This window comes from Lepisma saccharinum, chromosome 29 (assembly GCF_977018435.1).
Source record: "Lepisma saccharinum chromosome 29, izLepSacc3.1, whole genome shotgun sequence".
Lineage (NCBI taxonomy): Eukaryota > Metazoa > Arthropoda > Insecta > Zygentoma > Lepismatidae > Lepisma > Lepisma saccharinum.
In genome coordinates this window covers 13,785,341-13,810,271 of record NC_139257.1, presented here as the reverse complement: position 1 = coordinate 13,810,271, position 24,931 = coordinate 13,785,341, and the positions used below count along the sequence as shown (strand labels likewise).

Sequence of the window (24,931 nt, the reverse complement as noted above, 5' to 3'; positions counted from 1 at the left end):
TACTATATTTATTTACGATTATTAATTATTTATGATTCCCTTGTAATGTTGCTGGATTCACCAATGGCTGTATACATTTGCATTTACAGAAAACGAACTGGTACATGAACGATTCTATACAGCATGTGGAAAATAGTCTACATAATTTTTATTCCTTTATTTGTTGCTGTTTGTAACTTTTGGACTTGTTATCAAAGTTTACTCCAAAATAAACACAACTTCTCGGACATATCTTGGCCATTTCAATATAAGTTTATGTACTCCTATCTATTGAATATGCTATAATTAAAAGAGGTTATCAGTATTGAAAAAAATCCAAATATTACTATCATATTTTAACATAAGGAGAAAAAGTACTTGAGAGAAAAAGTACTTGAGAGAAAAAGGAAAATGAAAACCTGAAATTATGGAAATCTTTTCGATATTACGACATAAACTTTTACACACTCGAAACCTTCCTGTTTAATTGAACGATTGCATTATTTTCATCTATATCTCTTCCCGTAAGTTATCTCTACCATTGTCGATTTCAATGATACTTCAATAATGAGTACAAATCATATTTATCAGCCGAGATTACGAAAACAATGCAGAAGAACTGAATGTGTGCAATATATGCTGTTGTATTACAGTGTCACGAGAGCAGTTTTAACCTGGAGTCGTCTTGAAGAAGGTGTAACGACATGATCAAGATAGTATTCGCTGTTTTTGTAACTTTGGCTTTGTCAGAGGTAAGAATTAGGAAGTATGATGCTAAGGCATGCACGAGGGCAAATCGAAAAGTCTTTGCCACATTTTTTTCATTCGAAATAATAAACATGCAGGGAAATCAAAATACAGGGTGGCTCAATAAGTCACTTAACACAAGGCCACTGCGGCATGGAACGTGAAAATGGCGATGACCAATTGTTGCCTGGCCAAGGGGAAACCACATTGACGTCACCCGCATGATCGGCAGCCATCTTCATGTCCGCCATCTTGAAATCAACTTCAGAAATTTAAATGGGAAGGGGGTGATATGATATATCAAATCAGGTTAGAATTTCACGAGAAATGCAATGGTGAAGGTTTTTTTGACGTATCTTTAACAAGTACAAAGTTATGACTGAATGCTTGTACCAATTTGCTCCTTTTCGAGGTGCTAGAAAAATGCCTTAAAATTTGTTTAGCACATTGGTAATGAGTGCATCGAGCTCAAAGTGACGTCTATGGAGAGAAGTTCACATGCCATTGTACAAGATTTTAATCGGATACATCCAAGAAGAGCTGCGCATTATGAATGGTTGTCGCGAACAATTTACAGTCTGACGCTTCCATTGAATGAAAAGTCCTTCACAGTGACAAGGCTAATGTTTTTATTACCCACGAAATATTTAATGTTTTAAATATAAATTGGGTAAAGCTAAACTTTAAAGTGTTTTCCGCCCTCGATATAGATAATAGTTTAAATATAAAATGGTTAAAGCTGATGTTTCAATCTGGGTTCGATTCCAAATGTTGGCAAAATTAAATATTCAATTCTATTTCTTTAAAAGCCCCGATTAGCTTTTGTGCACAAAGAGGAAATGAACTAAATTGGAAATAAGTCGTAAAAGTTAATGCTGTAATCAAGATTCCCAATATTGTCAAATTGCCTGATAATGATTTTCTTTTTAAATAGAAAGGAAATGTGTTATCAGTCCCGATTAGTATTTATGCACGTGTTGCTGCCTTCTAATGAGGAGATCTCGGGTTCGATTCCATATGCAATCAAATGGAGTAATTGTTATTGTTCCAATTGTAGGTATAGTCCGAGTCCCGATGAGTCCTATTGCTGCATAAATTGTATTGTAATGAGCAAGGATAGCTTAGTGGTTAACGCTGGTGATTGGAAATTAAAAGGTTTCGGGTTCGATTCCTCTTTAAGACAAATTCCACAATGTTTCCGATTACAATGTAAAGTGTACATCCAGCCCCGATCAGCCTATCTGAACATAAAATGGAGTTGAAACAAAGAAGATTGTGGCCAGAATGTCCTGTGGCATACTTCAGAGAGGAAAACATTGTTACTCTTCAAAAACTGTAGGTGTAGCTCGAGTCCCAATGAGTCCATATTTGCATAAATTGTATTTTAATAAACAAAAATAGCCTAGTGGTTTATGTTGGTGATTGGCAATTAAGAGGTCCCGGGTTCGATTTCTGTTTTTAACAAATTGCACAATGCTTTCGATCGAAATTTATACTGTAGATCCAGTAACGATTAGCCTATCTGAGCAAAAAATTGAGTTGAAGCAAACAAGATGGCGGCAAGAATGTCCAGTGGCGTACTCTGCAAGGAGGAAATAAGGATGTAAATGAGCTTCGAAGTGACTAAACTAAAAAACTACTAACAAACAAGCTTTCTACTCTATTTTTTCTGCGGAAAGATAAATTTGGTTTCGCGGAAAGCTAATTGGTTAATGATGTTGTTTTGAAGTAAAGAAGTCGGATGATCCATTCCCAGGTTGAATCAAACTGTAGACGGAGTTCAAATTTTAAATGTAAATTTGGTTATGATTAGCCAATATGACCACAAAATGAAGTTGAAACAAGCAAGATGGCGACCAGTATGTTCCATGGCGTACCCCTAAATTGGAGTTCAGAGCGATATGATATTCGATATAGCTGAACTTCAAAATAAAAAAATAATAGTGGATCCAATTCTAGTTGTCAATTCATGTTAATCTATGATCTTGCGATAACTTTGTGGCTAACACTGGTGATTTGCTATGAAGAATTCCCGGGTTCGATTTCTGCTCTTGACAAAATGCACAATGATCTGATAGCAATTTAAACTTTAGATCCAGTACTGATTAGCCTATCTAAGCATAAAATGGAGTTGAAATAAACACAATGGCAGCTAGAATGTCCAGTGGCGTACTTCAGAGGGGAATTAATGATCTAAATGGATTTCGAAAGGTTAAACTAAAAAATGCTAACGGAAATATGTTCAGGGTGGTGCCAATTTTACCCGTAGATTCAGTTATGATTGACCAATATAAGCATAAAATGATATTGAGACAATTAATATGACGACCAGCATGTTCAGTGGTGTACTCTTAGGAGAATTTAGGGCATATGCATTTCGAAATGGTTGAAGTTCAAAGAATAAATAAAAGTGTATTCACAGTGGCGTCTCGTCCCTTGGGGCTTCCGGGGCTTAGCCCCTAAAGAAAAACGGACGTATTCACGTAATTATCAATCACCATAACGCATAACTATCACACAGTCTTTTAAAAGGCGATTTTTACCCACGTAAATTCATCGTCTGTTGTAATGAATACGACAGCGCTCCTAGCGGCATTGATGTCAATTATCGTTTTCCGGGGCACGTCGCAACGGAAGGCGTTGCCTACACCCACCTACGCTACAGTGAAGGTCACATGCTAGCAGAGAGTAGGGGAGAGTGCAATGGATTTGAGTGCTGATTCGGGGCATTTCTAGTTCCGTTGCGTCGCGTTCGATCTCGCGTGTTGTTCTGTAGTGTTTTGGTGGCTTTCATTCGATATGTTTGAGTGAGTTTGGCAGGGTTGATGTTCGAACACAAATTGATGAAGGACATAGGCTGTCAATTACAAGACACAATGAATTTGTCCGGAAAAATAGGCATATATTAAATAGAATTATCGATTGCTTAAAATTCTGTGGTCGACATGAACTTGCTCTACGAGGACATAATGAAAGAGAACAATCTTTAAACAGAGGCATCTTCCCAGATTTATTATCCCTTCATAGAAGAGGGAAAACTAAAGAGGGAACTTCGTGTTCTTTATTGTAGTGAAGAGTTGAAAAACATAAACTCTATCAGTAGATTGCATTCATTTTTTATTTAAAATTATTTAGAGGGTACCTTTTCAGAGACAGGAAAAATGACAAACATAGTTTTAATAACTCCAGTGGCAACAGCTGAATCTGAACGATGTTTCTGCACATTGAAGCGTATTAAATCCTGCTTAAGAAATGCAATGGGACAAGACAGACCAAATGCCTTGGCACTTGCTTACAATAGAGATAGAATACATTTCAAATATAGAGGGTTTCAACGAAAAAGTAATAACAAAATTTGCTGAGCAGAAGAACAGGAGTCAACGTTCGTAGAAAGGTATGTTTCGCAACAATGCCTGTTTCTTTTGTAATCATGTGAATTGTCATTATATTTTAAATTCTTTAAAAAAATAAGTCCAGTTTTGTAGTTTAGAAGAAGATAAATACCCGTTTTTTTGTAATTCATGTAATTTGTTATTACATTTTAAATTCTTTCAAAAAAATAAGTCCAGTTTTGTAGTCTAGAAGAAAAAAATACCTTTTTTTGTAATTCATGGGAATTGTCATTATATTTTAAATTCTTTAAAAAATAAGCCCCGGCCAAATTTGAGGCCACGAGACGCCACTGTTCAATTCTAATTGACAATGGAAGCTAATTTATCACCAAAACGTCGATCCTTGTTTTAGCAAATTGTACATTACTTCTGATTTTAATCTAAACTCTCCCGATTATCTATCTGAGCATACAATGGAGTTTAATCAATCAAAATAGCGGACAATGTGTCCAGTAGCATACTCACAGAGGGAAATTAGAGGATCTGTGCATCGAAATAAGTAAAATTAAAATAGTAACGACGGAAAAGGGTTAAATTCTATTTATCGCTTTAAGATGGTTTTGTGGTCTCCCAATAGCTTATTGATTAATTCAGTGATCTTATAATCAAGAGATTGTCGATGGATGAAAAATGTTATAGTGGTTCGAAATCAGATTTAACTTGTAGGTCTGATCCCGATGAGACTATCTGAGCATAATAAAATTGACGCAAAGAAATGAAAATAAATAACTTGAGAAATGTGTGAAGGTGTTTGTGCATCGAAATTTAATGGGTTAAAAAGGCCGGGTGTTCGATTTCTGGTGAAGGCAAACTGCAGATTAGACTCAGTTCCAATGTTAACTGTAGATTTGGTTATGATTAGCCATTATAAAGATAAAATGACGTGGAAAGAAGCAAAATGGCGACCAGCATGTTCAGTGGTGTATCTTGAGAGGGGAAATTTGGGGACATGTGTTTTGAAATGGCTGAAGTACTAAATAAAACAAGTTCTGTGTTATGCATTTTTAAAATCAATATTTATAGAAAGGAAAATATTTGTAGAGTCTAATTTTTTCATGTAATATTTATGAAACTAAAGTCAAAATGATTGTTTGTGATAATGAAAGCAATTTTGTTTCAAAACATGCAAATCATTTTAAAATATGAAATTCTTCTCAAAGCGAAGAAATATCTGTTGTTTGTTCCCGCACAACAAAAGTTGTTCTCTGATGTTTGCTGTCCGCAACAAAAATTACAAAAAAAAAGATATTTTAAAAAGTCTAAAAAATTCTGAAAGACATTGGAAAGATAGTGGAAGAAGGTTCTATCTTATGTTTTATCTTAGTTCAAAAATTTCGAACGAAGAAATGACATCTATGTTTTCTAGCGATTATGAAGAAAGTTTGTTTTTATTGCGTGCATGTTGACAATATTATATGTTGCTGACGTTGGCTGTGATTTTATAAAACACAAATACAGAACCGAATTGAGAGTTTTGTTACAATGAATATATTTATGTTGTTTCAAAGTGAAAAGTTGTGAATGTCGAAACATTGTTTGTCAAAGTAGATTTCTATCTTAAGACAATTTTTCTAAGTCAAAGTTTTTTTTTCAGAGCTACAATTTGTTCTCTGATGTTTGTTAGTCGCAAGAAGAGAGTGAAATGTTATTTTTAAAAGTTAAAAATTTTGAAACAGAAAAAAAGTGGAAGAAAATTTTTGTCCCAAAGTGAAACATTATGAAAGTTGAAACATTGTTTGTCAAAGTAGATTTCTATCTCAAGACAATTTTTCAAAGTCGAAGTTACTTTTTCAGAGTTGCAATTTGTTGTCTGATGTTTGTTAGTTCCAAGAACAAGATGTAAAGTTATTTTTAAAAGTTAAAAACTTTCTGAATGGTATCGCAGAGTAGTAGTTCCAGCTTAGTAAAATAATTCGATGGAAAAATGTGTCTCCTTTTTTTGTTGAAAGTGAAAAGTTTTGACGGTATTATTTTTGTCAAAGTAGAAACTTTTTGGAATCCGAAAATATGTTTTTCAAAATAGAAGTTCTGATTTTCAAAGTTAGAGTTTTATTTTTTCCCTCCCAACAGAAGTAAGATATTGAAACGTTTTGGTTATGTAATTGTAAAACCAATATTTACCGAAAGGAAATTGTTTTTGTAGTCGAAATTTTTATGTAACTTTTATAAGACTAAAGGTGAAAATGAATGTTAATGTCAAATGTTTCTGAAAGTGAAAACAAGTTTCTATCAAAGCATGCAAATTACACTGCTCTACAAAATGAAACTTTTTGAAAGCTGTTTTCCGGTTAAGAGGTGATATAAGATATTTCAAGTACGCTGATCACGAATATGTTATTGGTTTTCTTCCATCACGTCAGAATTTTTCACAAAATAGAAATTAAATTTCAGTCGAGAGCGGTATTTACATATGAAAATCAAGTTACATACATTAGGGAAATATTACACAAGGAATGTAAATCTCACAACAAATAGTCATAAAAAGTAAACGAAATGTATAATATGAATTAGATATTTATCTCATTTCTTCTTTTTCCCTATTTGGAAGCTTCGAAGATTGGATTTTCTCTTGTGAACGGTGTTTGGTTCCTCACGTAGCAACGTCCAACAGTAATCCGCCATCATTGTTGTACTCCACCATCCCTTGTATCGGTGCTCCATGTCGCTAATATCTTGATGGAAACGCTCTCCATGTTCCTCACTGACTTCACCTAAGTTAGGAGGAAATCTGTCTAATTGCGAGAACAGGAGTAGTGTAATTGATGATATAACTGGGGCGATAAATGAAGAGGTGTTTTGACTGAATAGAAATACTTAAAACTAAGGCAAAATGTCTATAAAATTTTATTGTTACTGTGTAAAACCTACGATTTTTGTAAAAAAAAGCTTCCGAGAAAAGATGACCCCCTCAAATTGATGTGGCTAAACCTAAATTTGCTAAAATTGCTGTTTATAAATTTGTTAAAAATATGGCTTTTCTCGATATTGTTTTAACTACACTTAAAACTAATCCAAGATGCTCTTAAGAGCTACACCCAAACACACCCACATACACCTACCCACACACACCTACACATACCTACCCACACATATTTACTTCCGGTCTACTTCCGGTTCACTTCCGGTCCACTTCCGGTCCACTTCCGGTCCACTTCTAGTCTACTTCTGGTTTACTTGACAGACACCTTTGGGTTACTGTGGTGTCTTCTGATTGGCTTACTGTTTCAGATGCGGTTCGCGCTTAGGCTACTTAAAGGGTTTTCGTATTACAGATCAGTTAATATTGTGAGAACAGTTGAAGAGTATAGATGTGTTGTTCCAGTGCTCCTCAGTAGTCAGAGAAGGGGGTACGAGCAAATACCCTCCTCCCCCCTCCCCAAAATCTAACAATTTCATAGTGAGCTCTCTTAGTGTAATTTAACTGAAAATTATGATTTTAGCTGATTTTACAAGTATAAAAACTGAAAATTTGTTTTATGTAAGAGTTCAAATTCAAATTTTATTGTAAAAAAATTCTTTTATAGTTGCAGAAGTTCAAAAAATACAGTTCTACTACACTTGCCTGGCGCTGGGATGCACCTGCACTCCACCATATGTCTAAAAATATAGCGAACTAGACGGGGCTAATAATTTCTTATTTGCAATTATTTTTCCAAAGAAACTTCTGCAACACAGAAATGTTATCAAGAATTGTCATGTAACCTAGTTGTTTTTACTCAGACAAAATCAATAGTTTTGCATTCCAAACATTCCCCGAGTGTGTGTGCGTGTGTGTAGATGTGACGTCGACCTGTTAAGAATGTCACGTTAATAATACTAGCTTGGGAAGATCGTGACATTCTCTTTTCTCTATAAAAAAAGATATAGAGGATCATGTAACTAAGGGGAATTTCCTGAGATTTTTTTCCATTCTAACATTCCTGTGTGTATGTGTGTGTGTGAGAGTGTATGTGTGTAGAGATTGATGTGCTTATGTATGTGTGTAAACATTAAGGCATTGACCTGTTAAGAATGTTACATCGATAATACTGTCTTGGGAATGTTATGCCCCTTTTTTTTCTCTATACAAAAGAGAGAGAGGGTTATGTGATTTAAGTTGAATGGCTGTCTAAGGGGCAATTTCCCAATTATTTGTTTTGTCACAAGAATTCTTTGCATTCCAAATATTCCTAAGTGTGTGTGTAGAGGTTGATGAACTTACAGCTATGTGTGTGCATTAACTTGTTAAGAATATCATATCAATAATACTAGCTCGGGAATGTCATATGTCAGAAGACACCACAGTAACCCAAAGGTGTCTGTCAAGTAAACCAGAAGTAGACTAGAAGTGGACCGGAAGTGGACCGGAAGTAGACCGGAAGTGGACCGGAAGTGGACCGGAAGTGAACCGGAAGTAGACCGGAAGTAAATATGTGTGGGTAGGTATGTGTAGGTGTGTGTGGGTAGGTGTATGTGGGTGTGTGTGGGTGTAGCTCTTAAGAGCATCTTGGATTAGTTTTAAGTGTAGTTAAAACAATATCGAGAAAAGCCATATTTTTAACAAATTTATAAACAGCAATTTTAGCAAATTTAGGTTTTGCCACATCAATTTGAGGGGGTCATCTTTTCTCGGAAGCTTTTTTTTACAAAAATCGTAGGTTTTACACAGTAACAATAAAATTTTATAGACATTTTGCCTTAGTTTTAAGTATTTCTATTCAGTCAAAACACCTCTTCATTTATCGCCCCAGTTATATCATCAATTACACTACTAACAGGAAATGAATTTTAAGGCTCATGTTGCATCCTAAATTTTTGAACTTGAGCAGCATATGAGACACGATGCTCTTGTAATTTTCATGTCTGTAATTACCCAAGAAATTTTCACATACACATCTGAAAGCTGTCCAAGCTTCCTTTTCCATGTTGTTCATGCATTCTTCAAAATTGGAATCTTGAAATGACTTTCGTATTTGAGGTCCTATGAAAATTCCCTCTTTCAACTTAGCATGTGAGATACTTGGAAATTTTTTGGTGAGGTACCTATTTGAAACAGTCTCCATTCTTATCGAGACTTAACAAATTGCTTCATGAGACCAAATTTTATATGTAATGGAGGTAATAGTATCCTCGCATGGTCAACTAGGCTGGGGTTCGCCACATTTTTACTGCCCTGGATGCGTTCGTGTCTTAGAGGTCAATTTTTTTGTGTCCAGTGTTTCTCTCTCTATCTCTACTGCCCCATTCGCAAATATAACATGGATATTTTGTGTATCCTAGTTGATGTCCCATCAATAAACAAATAACTTTTAGGTCAACACACAAAACGCAATTCTGTTCTCCGTAATTTATCTTCTGCAAGAACAGTGACATATTTTGGTAATTCTCCTTGAGGTGTACGGAATATGCTAATGGCACAGAAGGGTATTGGTTTCCATTGTGTAGTAGGACAGCCTTTAAACTTAAATTGTTTGAATCTACGAATAACCTCCAATCCTGTGCAGAATAGCCATTCCCTGTAAGTCTCATCATGAGTTTGGTCACATCATTACAATACACCAAATCTTCTTCCGCAGAAAAGTATTGAATAAATTCCTGTTCCCGATGCCTAAATAATGTTGAAGATGTCCCTGCAGCAAGTAAATTTTTCTCTTTCAATCTCGATCCTAAGAGTTCAGCAGCTTGCTTTGATAAATTCAAGTCTCTCACCAAATCATTAAGTTCTGGTTGCGTAAAGAGCTGGGGCTCGTTTCCCTCCTGAACGCGGTAATCATCATCTTGTGTGTTGCTCACGGAATCAGAATCCGAACCTAGCTGTAAACCACTTGGTGGATCAGGTACCGGGACATCAGGACCATAAGGTACAGGTCGCATTGCCGATCGCACATTAGGATACTGTATTGTGTTTTTGTTCTTTGCATTAAAACCTTTCACTTCACAAGAACAAAAGTAACAATCACTGCTGTGATTAGTTGCCTCCCGCCACACCATAGGGACACCAAAGGCCATAGCTTGCTTCTTACCTTTTGTCCAGTTCCTTAAACCTTCTACACAAGCCCGGCACACTGTGTGGGGCGCAAATGATTTATCTTGATCCCCTAGTTTAATCCCGAAATTAGCATGATATGCTGCCTTAACAGATGACGTAATTTTTTGCCTTTGCTTCAACACCACGTAACTTCCACAGATGTAGCAAAAATTATCGGGATTGTTTTTGCACTTCCTACGTTCCATTTTCCTGCATGTGCACTCAATCAACCGCGCAACAACAAGAGATGACAACTAATGTCACATTGGCGGGAAACTTTTGTCGCATCCACCAACTACTGCCATCTAGTATTTCGCACTTCGTGATGCAGTCTGCTGCTGCCATGTGCTGTGAAATTCATGAACTAAGTACACTAACAGGTCATTCTGTGTATGTCGCATGAGCTGTACTGTATCATTTGCAAAAAAAGAAGATATATTTCATAAATATCTGTTAAAAATGAATACGTCCATATTGAAATATTGGCATTTTTTAATGTAAATATCAAATTTCTGAAATTCGAGTTTTGTGCAAAAACTGTACGTGATGGAGCAAAACAAACATCATTTTCGATGTTTCCACATCGAAATCATTAAGAAAATGTCAACATTTCCCAAACAGCAAAATCACTGTAGAGCAGTGTTATTTTGAATATGGAAACGCTTTTGAAAGCGGATAAATATCTGTTGTGTGTTTCTGCACAAGAAAAGTTGTCGTTTGATATTTATTAATCCCCAACAGGCAGATACAGAAAAGTTATTTTTAAAAGTTATAAAAAATCTCCAAGATGTTTTTAAAGGAGAAGAAAATTTTTAGATTATCTTCATTTAAGTAACAAAAATTTTAGAGGAATACATTCGACTCTGATGTTTTGTTTTCGAAGTGAAAAGCTTTGACGGTATTAATTTTGTCAGAGTAAATGTGTTCAGATGATAATTGTTTTCAGTTATTGTAGTTGTGATTTCCAAAGTTGGAGTTTTATTGCTTTCTACCAAGAGAAGTTCGATATTGAACAGCACAAGTATTGTGTCATGGATTTTTAAAATCAATATGTACTGAATGGAAAATGTTTGTAGAGTCGAAATTTTTCTAGGTACTTTTGTGAGACTAATGTTAATGGGATTATCTTTTTAGAAATCCGAGAAAAAATGTTGTTGTCAAATGTTTCTTGAAGTGAAAATGTGTTCATATCAAAGCATACACATTATTTTAGAAGTTGAAACATTTCTCAAAGGCGAAGAAATACTTGTTCTGTGTTTCTGCACAAAAAATGTTTATGATTAAAAGTTGAAAAGTTTTAAAAGTTAAATATTTTTCAAGACAAACTTATTTGAAACAGTTTCTCAAATTGAAATGTTAGTGTGTTCAGAATATAATGATTTCCGAAGTGCTAATCGTTTCTCGCTCACCCCCACCGCACCACCTATTTTGTTATATTTTATTGTGGGGATTTTATGCTTGTTGGGGATTAACAAATATCAAAAGACAACTTTTGTTGTGCAGAATCACACAACAGATATTTATCCGCTTCAAGATAGTTTCCATATTCAAAATAATTTGCATGCTTTGATAGAAACTTGTTTTCACTTTCAGAAACATTTGACATTAACATTCATTTTCACTTTTAGTCTCATAAAAGTTACATAAAAATTTCGACTACAAAAACATTTTCCTTTCGGTACATATTGGTTTTACAATTACATAACCAAAACGTTCCAATATCTTACTTCTGTTGGGAGGGAAAATGAAACTCTAACTTTGAAAATCACAACTTCGATTTTGAAAAAATAGTTTCGAATTCTAAAAAGTTTCTACTCTGACAAAAATAATACCGTCAAAACTTTTTACTTTCAAAGAAATATAGGAGACACATTTTTCCATCGAATTTTTTTTACTAAGCTAGAACTTTCTACTACTTTCCGTTACCATTCAGAAAGTTATTTTACTTTTTAAAATAACTTCACTTCTTGTTCTTGGAACTAACAAACATTAGAGAACAAATTGCAACTATGAAAAAGTAAATTCGACTTTGAACCAACCATTTCGAAATACATATGCCCTAAATTCTCCTCAGAGTACACCACTGAACATGCTGGTCGTCATATTAATTGTCTCAATATCATTTTATGCTTATATTGGTCAATCATAACTGAATCTACAGGTAAAATTGGCACCACCCTGAACATATTTCCGTTAGCATTTTTTAGTTTAACCTTTCGAAATCCATTTAGATCATTAATTCCCCTCTGAAGTACGCCACTGGACATTCTAGCTGCCATTGTGTTTATTTCAACTCCATTTTATGCTTAGATAGGCTAATCAGTACTGGATCTAAAGTTTAAATTGCTATCAGATCATTGTGCATTGTGTTAAAAGCAGAAATCGAACCCGGGACTTCTTATGTACAAATGAAAACTTGGAATATGGTGGTCGTTACAATTTACTTATCAACGTATTTTGTATTGTATGGAAGGTTTCATGATACAAATGTATGCTATAAACACTCTAATTGAAACAATTTTAATTACTAGGACTTTGAAGCATAGGGTATTTCTTTTCTAATGTAAAAGGCCTTTGAGAGAATGTTTCTTCTTCTTCATCGCTGTTCTCAATATTGTGGAAGCAATCTAAAAGTTTAGAAACGTATTCAAGAATTAATATTTATATTCTAGGTGCAAGGAAACATTAAAAGATACGTTCCGCATAAGGGTAAGCAACTGGATGAAGTTGGAGAACAAAAGTTACTGAAATTTGAAGAAAAAAGACAATTAGCGTCAAAGTATGAGTACAAGAAAGGGACAAGAACAATAGGTAAGAAGCATGTAATTAAAACAAAACGTAACGTACTAAGGTAATATTCACATTGAAATGTTAAATGTAATATCAAAAGAAGGGCAAAAAAATATGAATAGACGGAGGAAAATCAGCAGTGAATATAAATATCAAATCACGACATAGTACATGGTTCCAAGACGATACAGTTTCTTTATTTGAGATCAACAAACAGTTTATATTCACTGTTCACTGAAAAATACGACCATCCTTAAAAACTGATGCCACTTCATGCGGTTGTATAACACAAAAATTAAGTTATTCAAGACTTAACTAAAATATATATCCCATAGGAGTGTAGAAGGAAACGGCATTCAGATATTCTCACATTGTTTTGTGTTATGTTCAATGTTCCATTTCAGGCCTAATGCACATCAATACAGTATTTACGACATCATGTAACGTTCAACATTGATCTTCATAGGAGCATAAGTTATATATTTTAAGAAGTTCGTTCATGTTGTTCCTACACTGAAAATTCCAAAATACAGAAAGTAGAGACAGCACTCAACCTCGGCATAATATTAGACGAGAATCTACATTAGGGTTCTCATGTCACACACATAATTAAAAACTCGATAGCTAAACTGAAATCACTTTTTCCATTCAAACATGCGTTAAGCAAAGAAACGAAAACTCACCTAGTCAACACACTTGTAATGCCAAAAAATTATTATGCTTTCCCCGTATTTATAAACATCAACAGTTTTCTAAATTACAAGCTGCAAAAGCTTCAAAACAGTTGCATAAGATTTATACTGAATGTCAAAGTAAGAGAACATTCTTCCCCGTACTTACAGGAACTTAATTGGTTAAACGTTAAAAATAGGAGAACATTTTTGGCATTGTACAGGATTCTGAACAATAAGGAACCTAAATATTTATATGATCAAATTGCCCTGTACAAGAAGAATGGGAAACAAATTAACCTTCGTCGAAAAACACAATTCACGATCCCCCCACACAGGACAACTCACTATGGAAATTCCTTCATAGTCACTGCAATAAAAGAATGGCATGAACTCCCCCACCACTGACTTCAGGGAAGCTCTACCCTGCAACATGAAAAATAAACCTAAAGAAGCATCTTCTTTCTGTCCAAACAATAGTGCCTGGCTTTGTCTTTTCTGTAATGAATGGGAATGAGGTATTGGTCTTGTTTTAGTTTTATCTCTGTAATAATTGTATTCAAATTGTGGTTTTAGATTTAACTCTGTACCTTCAGTACATTAATTGTTTATGTTATAAGTATGAATGTTTTATTTTTATTTTTCTACTGCAACAGTGATTTTCAGGAAGTGTAAAGTGTCAAATGTAATATGTATTTCACAAGGGTTTGTTGTAAGAACGGTAAGTGAGGCCGAAACACACCCTCTCAATAAAGGCGATTATTATTATTATTATTATTATTATAATTATTATAAAGATAATATCGTGCCATACCGAGCAGTCCTGACTACCGGAAAATCATTGCAATGAAGTGAGGAAATCATGCATTTTAAAAGGGAAATGAGCCATCTTAATCCGGAACTCAACTTTCTTGACTCTACTGCCGCGCCAATGGCATGATGTGGCTTATGGGAGCCCGGCAATCTCATGTTACCGCAGCGGCCCCACCTATTCGCTGTGGTTCCCGAATTGGACAGTGGCTCTATGTTTCATTTGATTTCTTACTCCAGTTCTTCTTTACTTTATCCTCTGCATGTAATATATCAACGTATTCTCAGAAATCATATCCTTACATTGATATACGATACACATCACAATTCTGTTTCAAGACTGCTGTCACAATTTTAAAAGTTGCCCTTGCGATGATTGATTGAATGAATTGTAAATTGTGGATGTGTCAGCACTTGGGCTGTTTTGTACCCGTCATATTATACGGAGCCCAGCCGCTTACGATAACTAAAATAAACACTAAAATAATTAAAATATTTTTAACTGTGTAAAGCTTTAAGCTGAGGCTGTAAAGAGGCACTCAGCACCTATAAGGATAAAACACAGGACAATATACGCACAGCCATACAGAGGATTATACTGAACGTAGGCCCAGACGCCAGAACCTCGTTGACCTGCAAAAAGCAGTAACCGGGGTGTACTACGTGGAAATGAGGTTGACATTTGGGTGCCTTACCAGACGGTCACCCCCTTACATGCCCGCTCTTGCGATGAAAAATACAATGCTATCGTATGGGGATACACCACGTGACATCACACTAATCTGTTCCCCTCTCGAAGCTCTTTCCTGGAGGCTTCATAGCGTACAGGTGCTGTTTGCTGCGGCTGTAGGCAGGGGTGCCAATTCCCCCCAAAATCATGTCATGCGCCCCCCCAAATCATATTATGTGTCTGTCCCCCACCCAAAAGTCATATCATTCGTGCCCTCAAATCACATCGTAATCCCTACAGAGTATTTAATTACGACAGCGTGTCTACCGAAAGTAACTTTTCTCTCAGCTTTACTGAATACAGTTGATCTGCCCCTCCTCCATAAACAGGAGTGCCCATCACTCAAGACTGCCCCTAAAATAGTTCATCATAATCCTCACAAAATATTTTTGTTTAATACATAATAAATTATGTTTATTTGAATGAAATACCATATTAAACTGTCCAAATTCTTTGATTGTTCGATTTTTGAAAAACTTAAATCTAGCACATTGATGGTTAAATGTAGTATATTAAATTATGTAAATATGCATATAAATAGTGTTTGTGAGTGGGTTTATAAAAATTACAATTTGAATATTTAACACAAATTCAACCTTGGAAAACCAAATAACATGCTCCAGCCGCATGACCCATTCTGTTTCGCGAGACATTACAGAAACCTAGCTAGAAATTCTCAAGCTCAGGGCAATAACAAAATACGATTTTTCTTTCAAATAACTCATCCCCCTACCCGCCCACGTTTTCTCTGGGTAAATATTATTTTAGTAACTCATAACAATAAATAAGTGGATTTTATCTTCAGCGCAAATTTAACATGTTAAAATAAAATTTTCCTGTGACATGAAGTTAGAAATGCGGATTCGATATATTTTTGTTCCAAATGATGCACCTGCTTTAAATTAAGCAGTATACTAACCAAAGCATTATATATTAAGAAGTGATGTTATTAATTAACATCGAGAATATCGCTTATATTTTGTAATGCAGTTATAGTATAAAACTTCAGATTCACTTCAGTAATCCGCGAAACACGCATTCACCGAACACGGCAATGCGAGCGAAACGAGCAAGAAAATTTCTATATCCATTTCTTTGCAGGCTTTCAAGAATATTAATTTAATGAGGTGTCAATACCTTCTTAGGATCCCGAGATATTTAGTCTTTTCCAGCTTCTCTTTTGGCACGTTCCGGGTCGAAAACATGTCGATACCTTATCTCTAAATACAGTCTCCAAAATTTAATGTTCGAACTCTACTACTGAAATTTCTTGACAATCTAAAATTTAACACTTTATCAAGAGCTTCCTATCTCCCTTTTAAATTTAATACTCAGTCCTCCCATAAAAATTTCCATGGAAATTTTAGACTTACTGTTGATATTGAAGAGTGGATATTGCGTCCTCCAAAATAATAATTTTCAGTCTCCACAACAGAATTTCCGCAACAGTCTAAGAGAATATTAATAAACAAGAATTGGATACCCCACCACAATTTAATCCTGCATCCCCTCTAACTAAAACACCCGCCATAATCTAAGACCTATAATTGGATAATGTCACCCCCAACGTTTAATTCAGACCCCCCCCCCAGAACCCACGTGTCAATTAAGGCATAATATGTAAGAGTTGGATATTTCTCCCCCCCCCACCCATTCGATAATACCCTTGAGCCCTAATGGATTAAGGTGTACAATTTTTACATATATTTTGGAAAAATATATAATTGTTGAATTTTATATTATTTGAAGGTAAAAATCCCCCCAAAAATCTCGATGGCGCAACCTGCGCCATAATCTCCCCCTGTGTGCACCCCTGGGTGTAGACATGACTCTTGCTATCAACGCTCAACAGGCCCGTCTAGTTCCCTGCACTTTTTGACTCTCCTTGCAGTCACGTGTCTAGGTGGCTACAAAAAGTGATTTTTTGATTTGGTGTCATGTAGTGTAGAAGTTGGTGCGGTCTACAATGTGGTGTATGGTAACGTGGTGTGCGCTAATCAATCAAATGGACGTTGAAAACACTGGCCAGGAAATTTGCTGCCTTTTAAACTTGAACACCGCTATTCTTGTGTATAGCGTGTACTTGCTTGAACGAAATTTTCTTGCACCAGCCTCACACTGGGATACGCTTACACTACACCTAATGTCAAGAAGTGCAGCGAACTATTCGGGGCCAAACTATATGCTTGGCACATCCATAGCTGTACTTCCCTGGTGAGAAATATTAGGGTCAGTCAGTAGAAAACAGACCACCTCTTATATCTCGACGTGTAGATGCCGCAGTTTCACGAAACTCCTGCCACTGGAAGGGTTCCGTTGTCGCCCGGTAGATAGCAGTCACGCCGCAGGCTTGTGTGAAGCAGTGCGAGTGTGATTCGTTCGAAGTGCAGACGTCAGGGACTTGCCTTCCGGCATATCATGGATGCCAGTAAGGAAGAGCAGCTAGCAATCCTGCGTTTCCTGGTGGCGAAAGGAGCTAGTACGAGCATTGGCGGATCGAGCAGTTGCAGTTGGGTGGGGCGAATTCAGTCGGGTATGTTGCCTCACCGAGATGTTGTAGACATTATTGGTTTGCAAAAATAGTGTCCAGGTCTGGAATAGATGGTTCTTATTGTATGTCATTACAATTCCTCCAATTGCCACTGTAAACTTGATGATCAGATATGAGGAGTAAAATTAAGAAACAAAGTAAACAAAAACCTTGTCTCTCAAGGAGTCTCGGGTTCGATCCCCTATTGAGGCAGTAGGTCGAATCCAAATATAAAAGGGTCTCCTCGATGGCGCAATTGCCTTGTAATCAAGAGGTCCCGGGTTCGATACCCAGTGGAGACACGTAGTGGTTCGGATCCCACTTTAAACTGTAGGTCTAGTCCCAATTAGCCTTACTGTGCATAAAGTAGACTTAAAACACTAAATCAATCAAAACCAAATATAAATTCTGTAAGTCCAGTCCCGATTAGCCTATCATGAGAATAAATCCTTAAAATTATTCTGGAACCTGTTAAACTTGGTGATAAGAGACAGAACATTTGAGTTCAAAAATATTAAAAATATTAGGCATTGCAATACACATATCCAAAACCATGCAGTTGGGAGGGGTGATCGCCCCAGTTGCCCTCTCCTGAGAACGCGAGACATTCACCGTCGAATGACGACAGTGTATGGGGAACTTTATTTATCTCAGTCGCAGGTGAAGGTGGAGTCCGAGGTTTCGCAAAGGAAGAACGTTACTGCAGGACGTTCCCAGACCTAGACCTCATGTCACTCATCCAACCTGGTATTTTCCATTGATTGACCCTTATAATATACTACTCCACAAAACTTAAGGAACACCAAGGGATTTTCAGAGCAGTAGAGTATTAGATAATATTGTAAATCTTGAGAATAACATTACAATAAAATGTCTATTTTGCACATCATCGTCCCAAGTTTATTTAAGCTTTGTCACGCTACACTCGCGTACGCAGAGAAGGGGTTGATGAAGCTTCAGCCCCATCCGAAATTGAGAAAAACAACATTTTGAGTTCCTATGTTCGCAATTTCCGTGGAAAATTTGGTCAGGAGTTCCTGTTTGTAATAATACTCGTAGTAATAATAATAATTCCTTTATTTAGCGGGCGAGGTTCAGCCGTACGTGGCGTAGCGTTTCGTCCGAGGGCTACCATCCTAATAGTGTTTAATGAAGCTTTAAAACCTATTGTTCATTTTTAGGTTTACAGTACAATAAGGTCCATTGGAAGCGCCAGTCAGAACTGCGTGCCCTTTTTATTGGCACCTCTATGAAAATAGAGGTGGGCCTGCCGTATAGCCTCGTACTCGGCATACACGACAGGGGGTCAGAAGTGACCCATGGACCCGCACGGATAATCCATGGATATTTTAAGTAATTTTTAGAATGTTTAAAATGCTTAACAACTCCATGGAATTATTGCACTCGGCAGCTGTCGCTTTGTCAGTTAGTTGATATAAAATAGATAATATCTTAATAATAAACTATAATCCCAAGGTATTTTAATCCATTTGGATAAAGAGACATTTCTTAAAAATTTGGCTATGTCTTCTGACTGCTCCATTGCTTCAGTGGCTCTTAAAATTCTGTTGTCCATCGAGACATATTTCTTCTTCCTTTTCACCCCTTCTAAATTCAGCTTCAATCTTAACAATCTTAGCATCTGAATGTTCCGCTTCTTTCTTCAAATACATAATCAAATCTTTCACTCGGGGGTGTCCTTTACTCACGACTGAGATCAGTCGGTGATTCCATCCTTCAACCGCGTTATTTGTGTCTACTTTGGTGACAGTTCCACATGTCAATTGAAACCTGTGGATTTTCCAACCACTGGTCCACAAAGTTGTAGAAAAGTTCAAAACTGCAGGCGTAACATTTGTCTCTTTTCTGTGCTTCCTAAATCTACGTGAACTGTGTAGAACTGAGCAAACTGCTTGCTAACACACTTAAATGTTTAAATATTTCTTTCCCTCTGGAACTTGCAAATATTAATAACCTATCACCTTCACAGTCGTCAGCTAGTAAGAAAGTGTTGCCACCTGCCATGACTAAAATTTCTGAATCCAAGCTAGGACGAAACGCAACTCATTAGATTGTCGTGGACGAACTGTAGCATTTTTCTACGAATTTCGCTTTCGGACGAAACGCTACTGAACCGAGCCGTAGGCTGCTCTACCACCTAAATGCAATGGCAATGCTATCCCGCATCACACACGTATTGTGTCGGAATTCCTGGAAACAGAAGACGAATTGAGTAGCCTGAATGCTCACCAAACCTCAATCCTATCGAGGATGTTTGGAATGATCTTGATCAGGGCTTATGAACACCAATAAGGTACAGATGAAACATGCAACGAAAGTGGCCAGCAACATTGGAAAATGGTACACAAGGTGAACCCTGGTTTCGTTTTTGTCTCTTTCTGTTCCCTTGGTGTTTCTTAGATCTAGTGGAGCAGTGTATATTCACAAGGAATTATTAATGAATATGGTTTTTGAATAATTCTTAACATTTGTAGAAGGATGCGGACAGACAGACCAAAGCTCTCGAATTGCGAATGGACACGAAGCAGGAAATTACCCTTGGCAGGTGATGGTTCAGGACTACGCTAATTACCGCTATGGAGGAGCTCTTATTACAGAAAAGCACGTCATTACGTCTGGTTATGCAGGACTGTAAGTAGAACTCAGTGTTTTATTTGCATTAAATATTATTTTGTACACTACTTTTTTTATTTTTAAAGTTACACCTAATATGTTTTATCTTGTTTTTAAACATAGTTTACTCGAACGAGAAACTTACTTACATGGGGGCTTAACAGTACACACTTTTGTTATCACTAAAATTCAAGAAACGATTTTGTTATTATCACTACTTCCCTTGTTGATTATATATATGCAGTTATTTATTAATTATAATAATTACCAAATTTACCATCGTTTATACGGTCGATATTGCTACTACATACATTCTTCGTCGTCTTCATCTAAGAGAACGTATTTCAACAAGCCTAACCTTACCACCACAGATTGTTGCCACATCGCAAAAAGCTACCAGCAAATGGCAGGCATCCCCGATGGCACGGTGGTAGCGTTGTCGCCTTATAATCAAGGGGTTCCGGGTTTGATACCCGGTGGAGGCACATAGTGATTCGGATCCCACTTGAAACTGTAGGTCCAGTCCCGATTAGCCTTACTGTGCATACAGTGGACTAAAAACACCAAATCAAATCAATCAATCAATGGCATGCTTAAGACAGTAGTAGCAGCAATCACTGCCTTAATAAATAATAATAACCAATTACCTATTGCAGGAGTATCACACACATATTTTACCATTAACTAAAACTCACTCAAAACCATAATAACGTTTCATTAGTGCTATCTTTGTTTATAGAGGTGCAATTGTTTATTAATTATAATAATTACCATCATTACCAGCCAATTGTACACTGTCACCGGCATAAGTGTCTCGAATTACACGCTTTCAAAGATGGCACCTTAGAAGCCCACCAAGTGCATTTTGTCTCCTATTGTCCTGTGGATCCGCATAATATAATTATATGTTTATTGAAGTTATTAATTTTATATTATACAAGTCACCTTCTATTAACGCTTTAAAAGAAATGTGTAATAATGACTTTGTATAACGTTAATTATGTTTTATGTTATTTATTGCGCTAAACGTTGTATAAGTGAGGTAATATTTAGAATTCTAATAGTCGTATGTAGCAATGGAATTGGAAATACAGGTAATAGTGAACTGCATATTGCTCAGTTATTTTATTAATACATAGATCCATAGAAGTTGTATCTTCACCTTTGTGTTATAATTCGAAATATTTATGAACGAATTGTAATCGTGCAAATGATTGACCAGTGATCGTCACACTATTTACATTACACTTATATTTTTTATGAACAAAAGTAATTCAGAAATATTGGGAACATTCTAGTTAAAATGTAATTAATTTTAAATATTTTATAAAAATTTACACAGTTAGAAAAAGATAAATAGAAGTGGTGGGCCGACAACCCCTCCCCCCTTCCTTTCGGGTTAATTGTTGGTGGTGACAGTTTAATATGCTGCGCTGATCTGATTTGCGGAACTTGCACCGAATGAAAACTGCCTCAAAATGGAAAGAAATTGAGACATTTGAAATGTGGTAAATACACAAAAATTTAACAAATTATGTGAAATCTAAATCTGCGCCAAATTACTACTGAAATATGATATTTTTTGGTTGATTGTAAAGTGTAGCACGGAACCCACTGACACATTTCAAACGGTAATAGATAATATGGAAACAGGGAAAAATAAGCGAAACTCTCTACAAGTACGTATGCTATTTATTACTTACAGATTACAAGCTTATTATTATTATTTTTTAAAAGAAACTACATCACCTTTACGTTAGTGTTCCTGCAAGCGCGTCTAGAAGTTGCCGCACACGCGCCCAAGTAGGTTCTCATCAATAGCCGCAACTTTGTAAACATTGGCTTGTTTCAGTTTTTAATAGTCATGATACGTTTCTTTAAATTTCTTCACCCACGCCAATATATTATTCAGAGACAGTACGTGTCCATGTCGACCAACATTGAACTTTCGTCTAAAGACACGCAGCACTCCTGTCACAGACTTCGTTTCGTAATAACTACGAATAACACGACAAGCTATTCACGATTAAAATAACCGCCAGAGCGCTAGTGTCGCTTCCAATATGGCCGCTCTACGTAGAATAAATCTTTGGTTACATTCAGTAGTAGTACGTAATAGCAGCGTGTTGTCATGGCTGTTATGGAAAAAACGTATATTTTTAAATATTGCGAATGCGATGTGAATTCCTGGAACTATAACGAAGGTGAAGCTGTCCTGAGAAAGAAGCATCTATTTATGATAGGCAAAAATAACACGGAGACGAGACTAATGTATACGCACTTGTTCTTTAAAGCAGTACTGTTTCATGTGCCCCTTAGTTGTAGGTACCTCGGGCTCTCGGAAATGATTTTAAAACAAAGCAATTCACCTGTATTTGCAAAGCTTGTGGAGGAGAAAAAATGTAAACATACCACTGCGGTTCTTTCCCCAATGAGGCAGGCTGGTTTAATAATAACACAGGATAATAACAATAATAGAATTAATTCACAATTTCATCGATAGCGTAACAAGCAGAAGTTAATGTTCCCAGTTGACCAGAGTATCTCTGGATCTAAAGATGGGATATGGTTATCTACGCCCTCCATGTGTGTCACTGGCTTTTTGGCTGTGTGCCACAGGCGTCTGGAGGAGAATCAGCGTGATGACGGAAGATAGTAACCCGTAACACACGAATCATTCCATTTCTAATATATTTTTTTCTGCTAGTTGTGGTCCACTCCAACTGCTTCCTTCCTTTTGATGAACGGTACCAAATGTCTGTCCTTATTCATTGAGACACACAACTCACTAACACGGCTAACCTAGGTCACCGAAGGCGAAGTCTTCGTGAACCGTTACTCTCTTAATCGTCATTATTGTTGGCATTTCCGATTTGCGCCAACAGAAGATGTTGTCTGAGCGCAAATATATTTTAGTGGTGATCTACACTGATCAGAAGGGGAAAATTAAGGCCCCTTTCGTTTCGAAACTTTATCCTTTGTTCATATCACTATGCCCTAATAAACAACCTCTATTTCAGATAACATTAACCACAATTACAGGTTTTGTAGTTGTGTGCTTGTCTGTGTGTGTGTGCGTGTGTGTTTCTGTACACACACACACACACACACCCGCACACACACCCGCACACACACCCGCACACACACACTTTGCCTCTAATTTTACGTCACCATTCTCAATTTAACGAGTACAGTACGGTGTTGCAATAACGTAAATGCACCCTTAAGGACGAAGCATGTGGCAACAAGGCAATGTCAGTTCTCACTGAAGCTCGTACCAGCGAACAGTCTCAACGGTGCATGCTACGTTGAAAATTCAAACACATTATATTGAAAACCTCATATTTCCAACAACATTCCTCTCTTTCTATTTTTCGCCCTCTGCACTAATAACACAGTTGCCCTATGGTGTCGGACTTTTTAAATACCCTGTACATATACAGATTGTAAAAAATTGAACTATTATTATTTCATGGGTTTAGTCTGACACTATTTTGGATGCTTTCGTTGAGTCATGGCACATCCAAAACATAAGATTTGATCCAAAACATGATCAAATAGCTGAAAGCGTTATGTTTAGACTTTTCGCGGCCATATTGGCCGCCATATCTAATATTATTTGATAAAGTGGGTCCTTTTAATTTCTTATTATCATAATACAGTTATAAACTGCAAACGAGTTAAAAATAAGATATCGTGAATGATAAATAACTACAATAAACTAACAGGTTTCGGGTATAGAATCTTCGTCATGACCGCCATTTTGATGACGCCATTACAGACAAACGAGGGCTTAAAAACTTAGGGTCTGGGGGGTTTTAGGTTCGAGAATTAATGTAGTATTCGCCCCCCAAAGGGCACGCTCTCCGCCGGAAGTGAAACATTTTCCGGCGTTCCGACCCCACTGTACAAACGTAATGCTTTCACCTTCTAACAGGATCTTCGTCAGATAGAAATTCACAATAAATGAAGAAAATAAATAAATAATTTATTGTGAATATTTGTCTGAAGAAGATCCTGTTAGAAGGTGAAAGCATTACGTTTGTAGTGTATTTTTACAATAAATTTCGCCTTGGTCAGCATTTTAGTGTTTTAGTATACATGGAAAGAAGGATTTACAATGTTACCATTTGCAACATTGCCAACCACTTTTCTGAGATTACTCCTTCCAGAAAAACATGATGATTTCTACTTTTTCTGCTCATTAAATTACAAAATACGCATATGGAAGTGGAAAAAATATTTTGTTTTACAATCACAATTCATATGAAATATTTATTTTTTGACAATAGCAGAATTAATTTAAATGACTAGCTCTTTTTGTTAACAATGATTATGACGACTGCTAAATATACTTATAAAATTTTCTTAAAAGTAACGGAGTTTCTTTATTATTTTACCTAAAATTACTGTTAATTGAATTTGCACTTATTTAACCATTCTCTTTCTTTCTGTGATTATATAACACAAAGTATCAATTTTTGTCAAGCATTAAGTAAGTTGAGCTAATTCTGCAAACGATATAACCATTGTATTTATCGATTTAAAGAGTTGCGTCTTTGTTTTCATGAAACAATATCGACCCTAAAGACAGATGTCAAATTGTAACTAACGTATTTCCCTTAATTGCTTCTTAAATTT

At 36.2% G+C, this 24,931-nt stretch overlaps 1 protein-coding gene across 1 annotated transcript in view; it reads left to right on the top strand.

Moving 5' to 3' along the window:
* The first annotated feature begins 606 nt into the window (after positions 1-606).
* Positions 607-24,931, top strand: part of LOC145981528 (chymotrypsinogen A-like) — a 75,403-nt gene continuing 51,078 nt past the window's right edge. Inside the window, exons 1-3 of the mRNA XM_083114830.1 lie at positions 607-731; positions 12,798-12,936; positions 20,152-20,308. Coding sequence (XP_082970956.1) covers positions 684-731; positions 12,798-12,936; positions 20,152-20,308 — 344 coding nt within the window. The 5' untranslated portion in view covers positions 607-683. The remainder of the gene's footprint in view (positions 732-12,797; positions 12,937-20,151; positions 20,309-24,931) is intronic.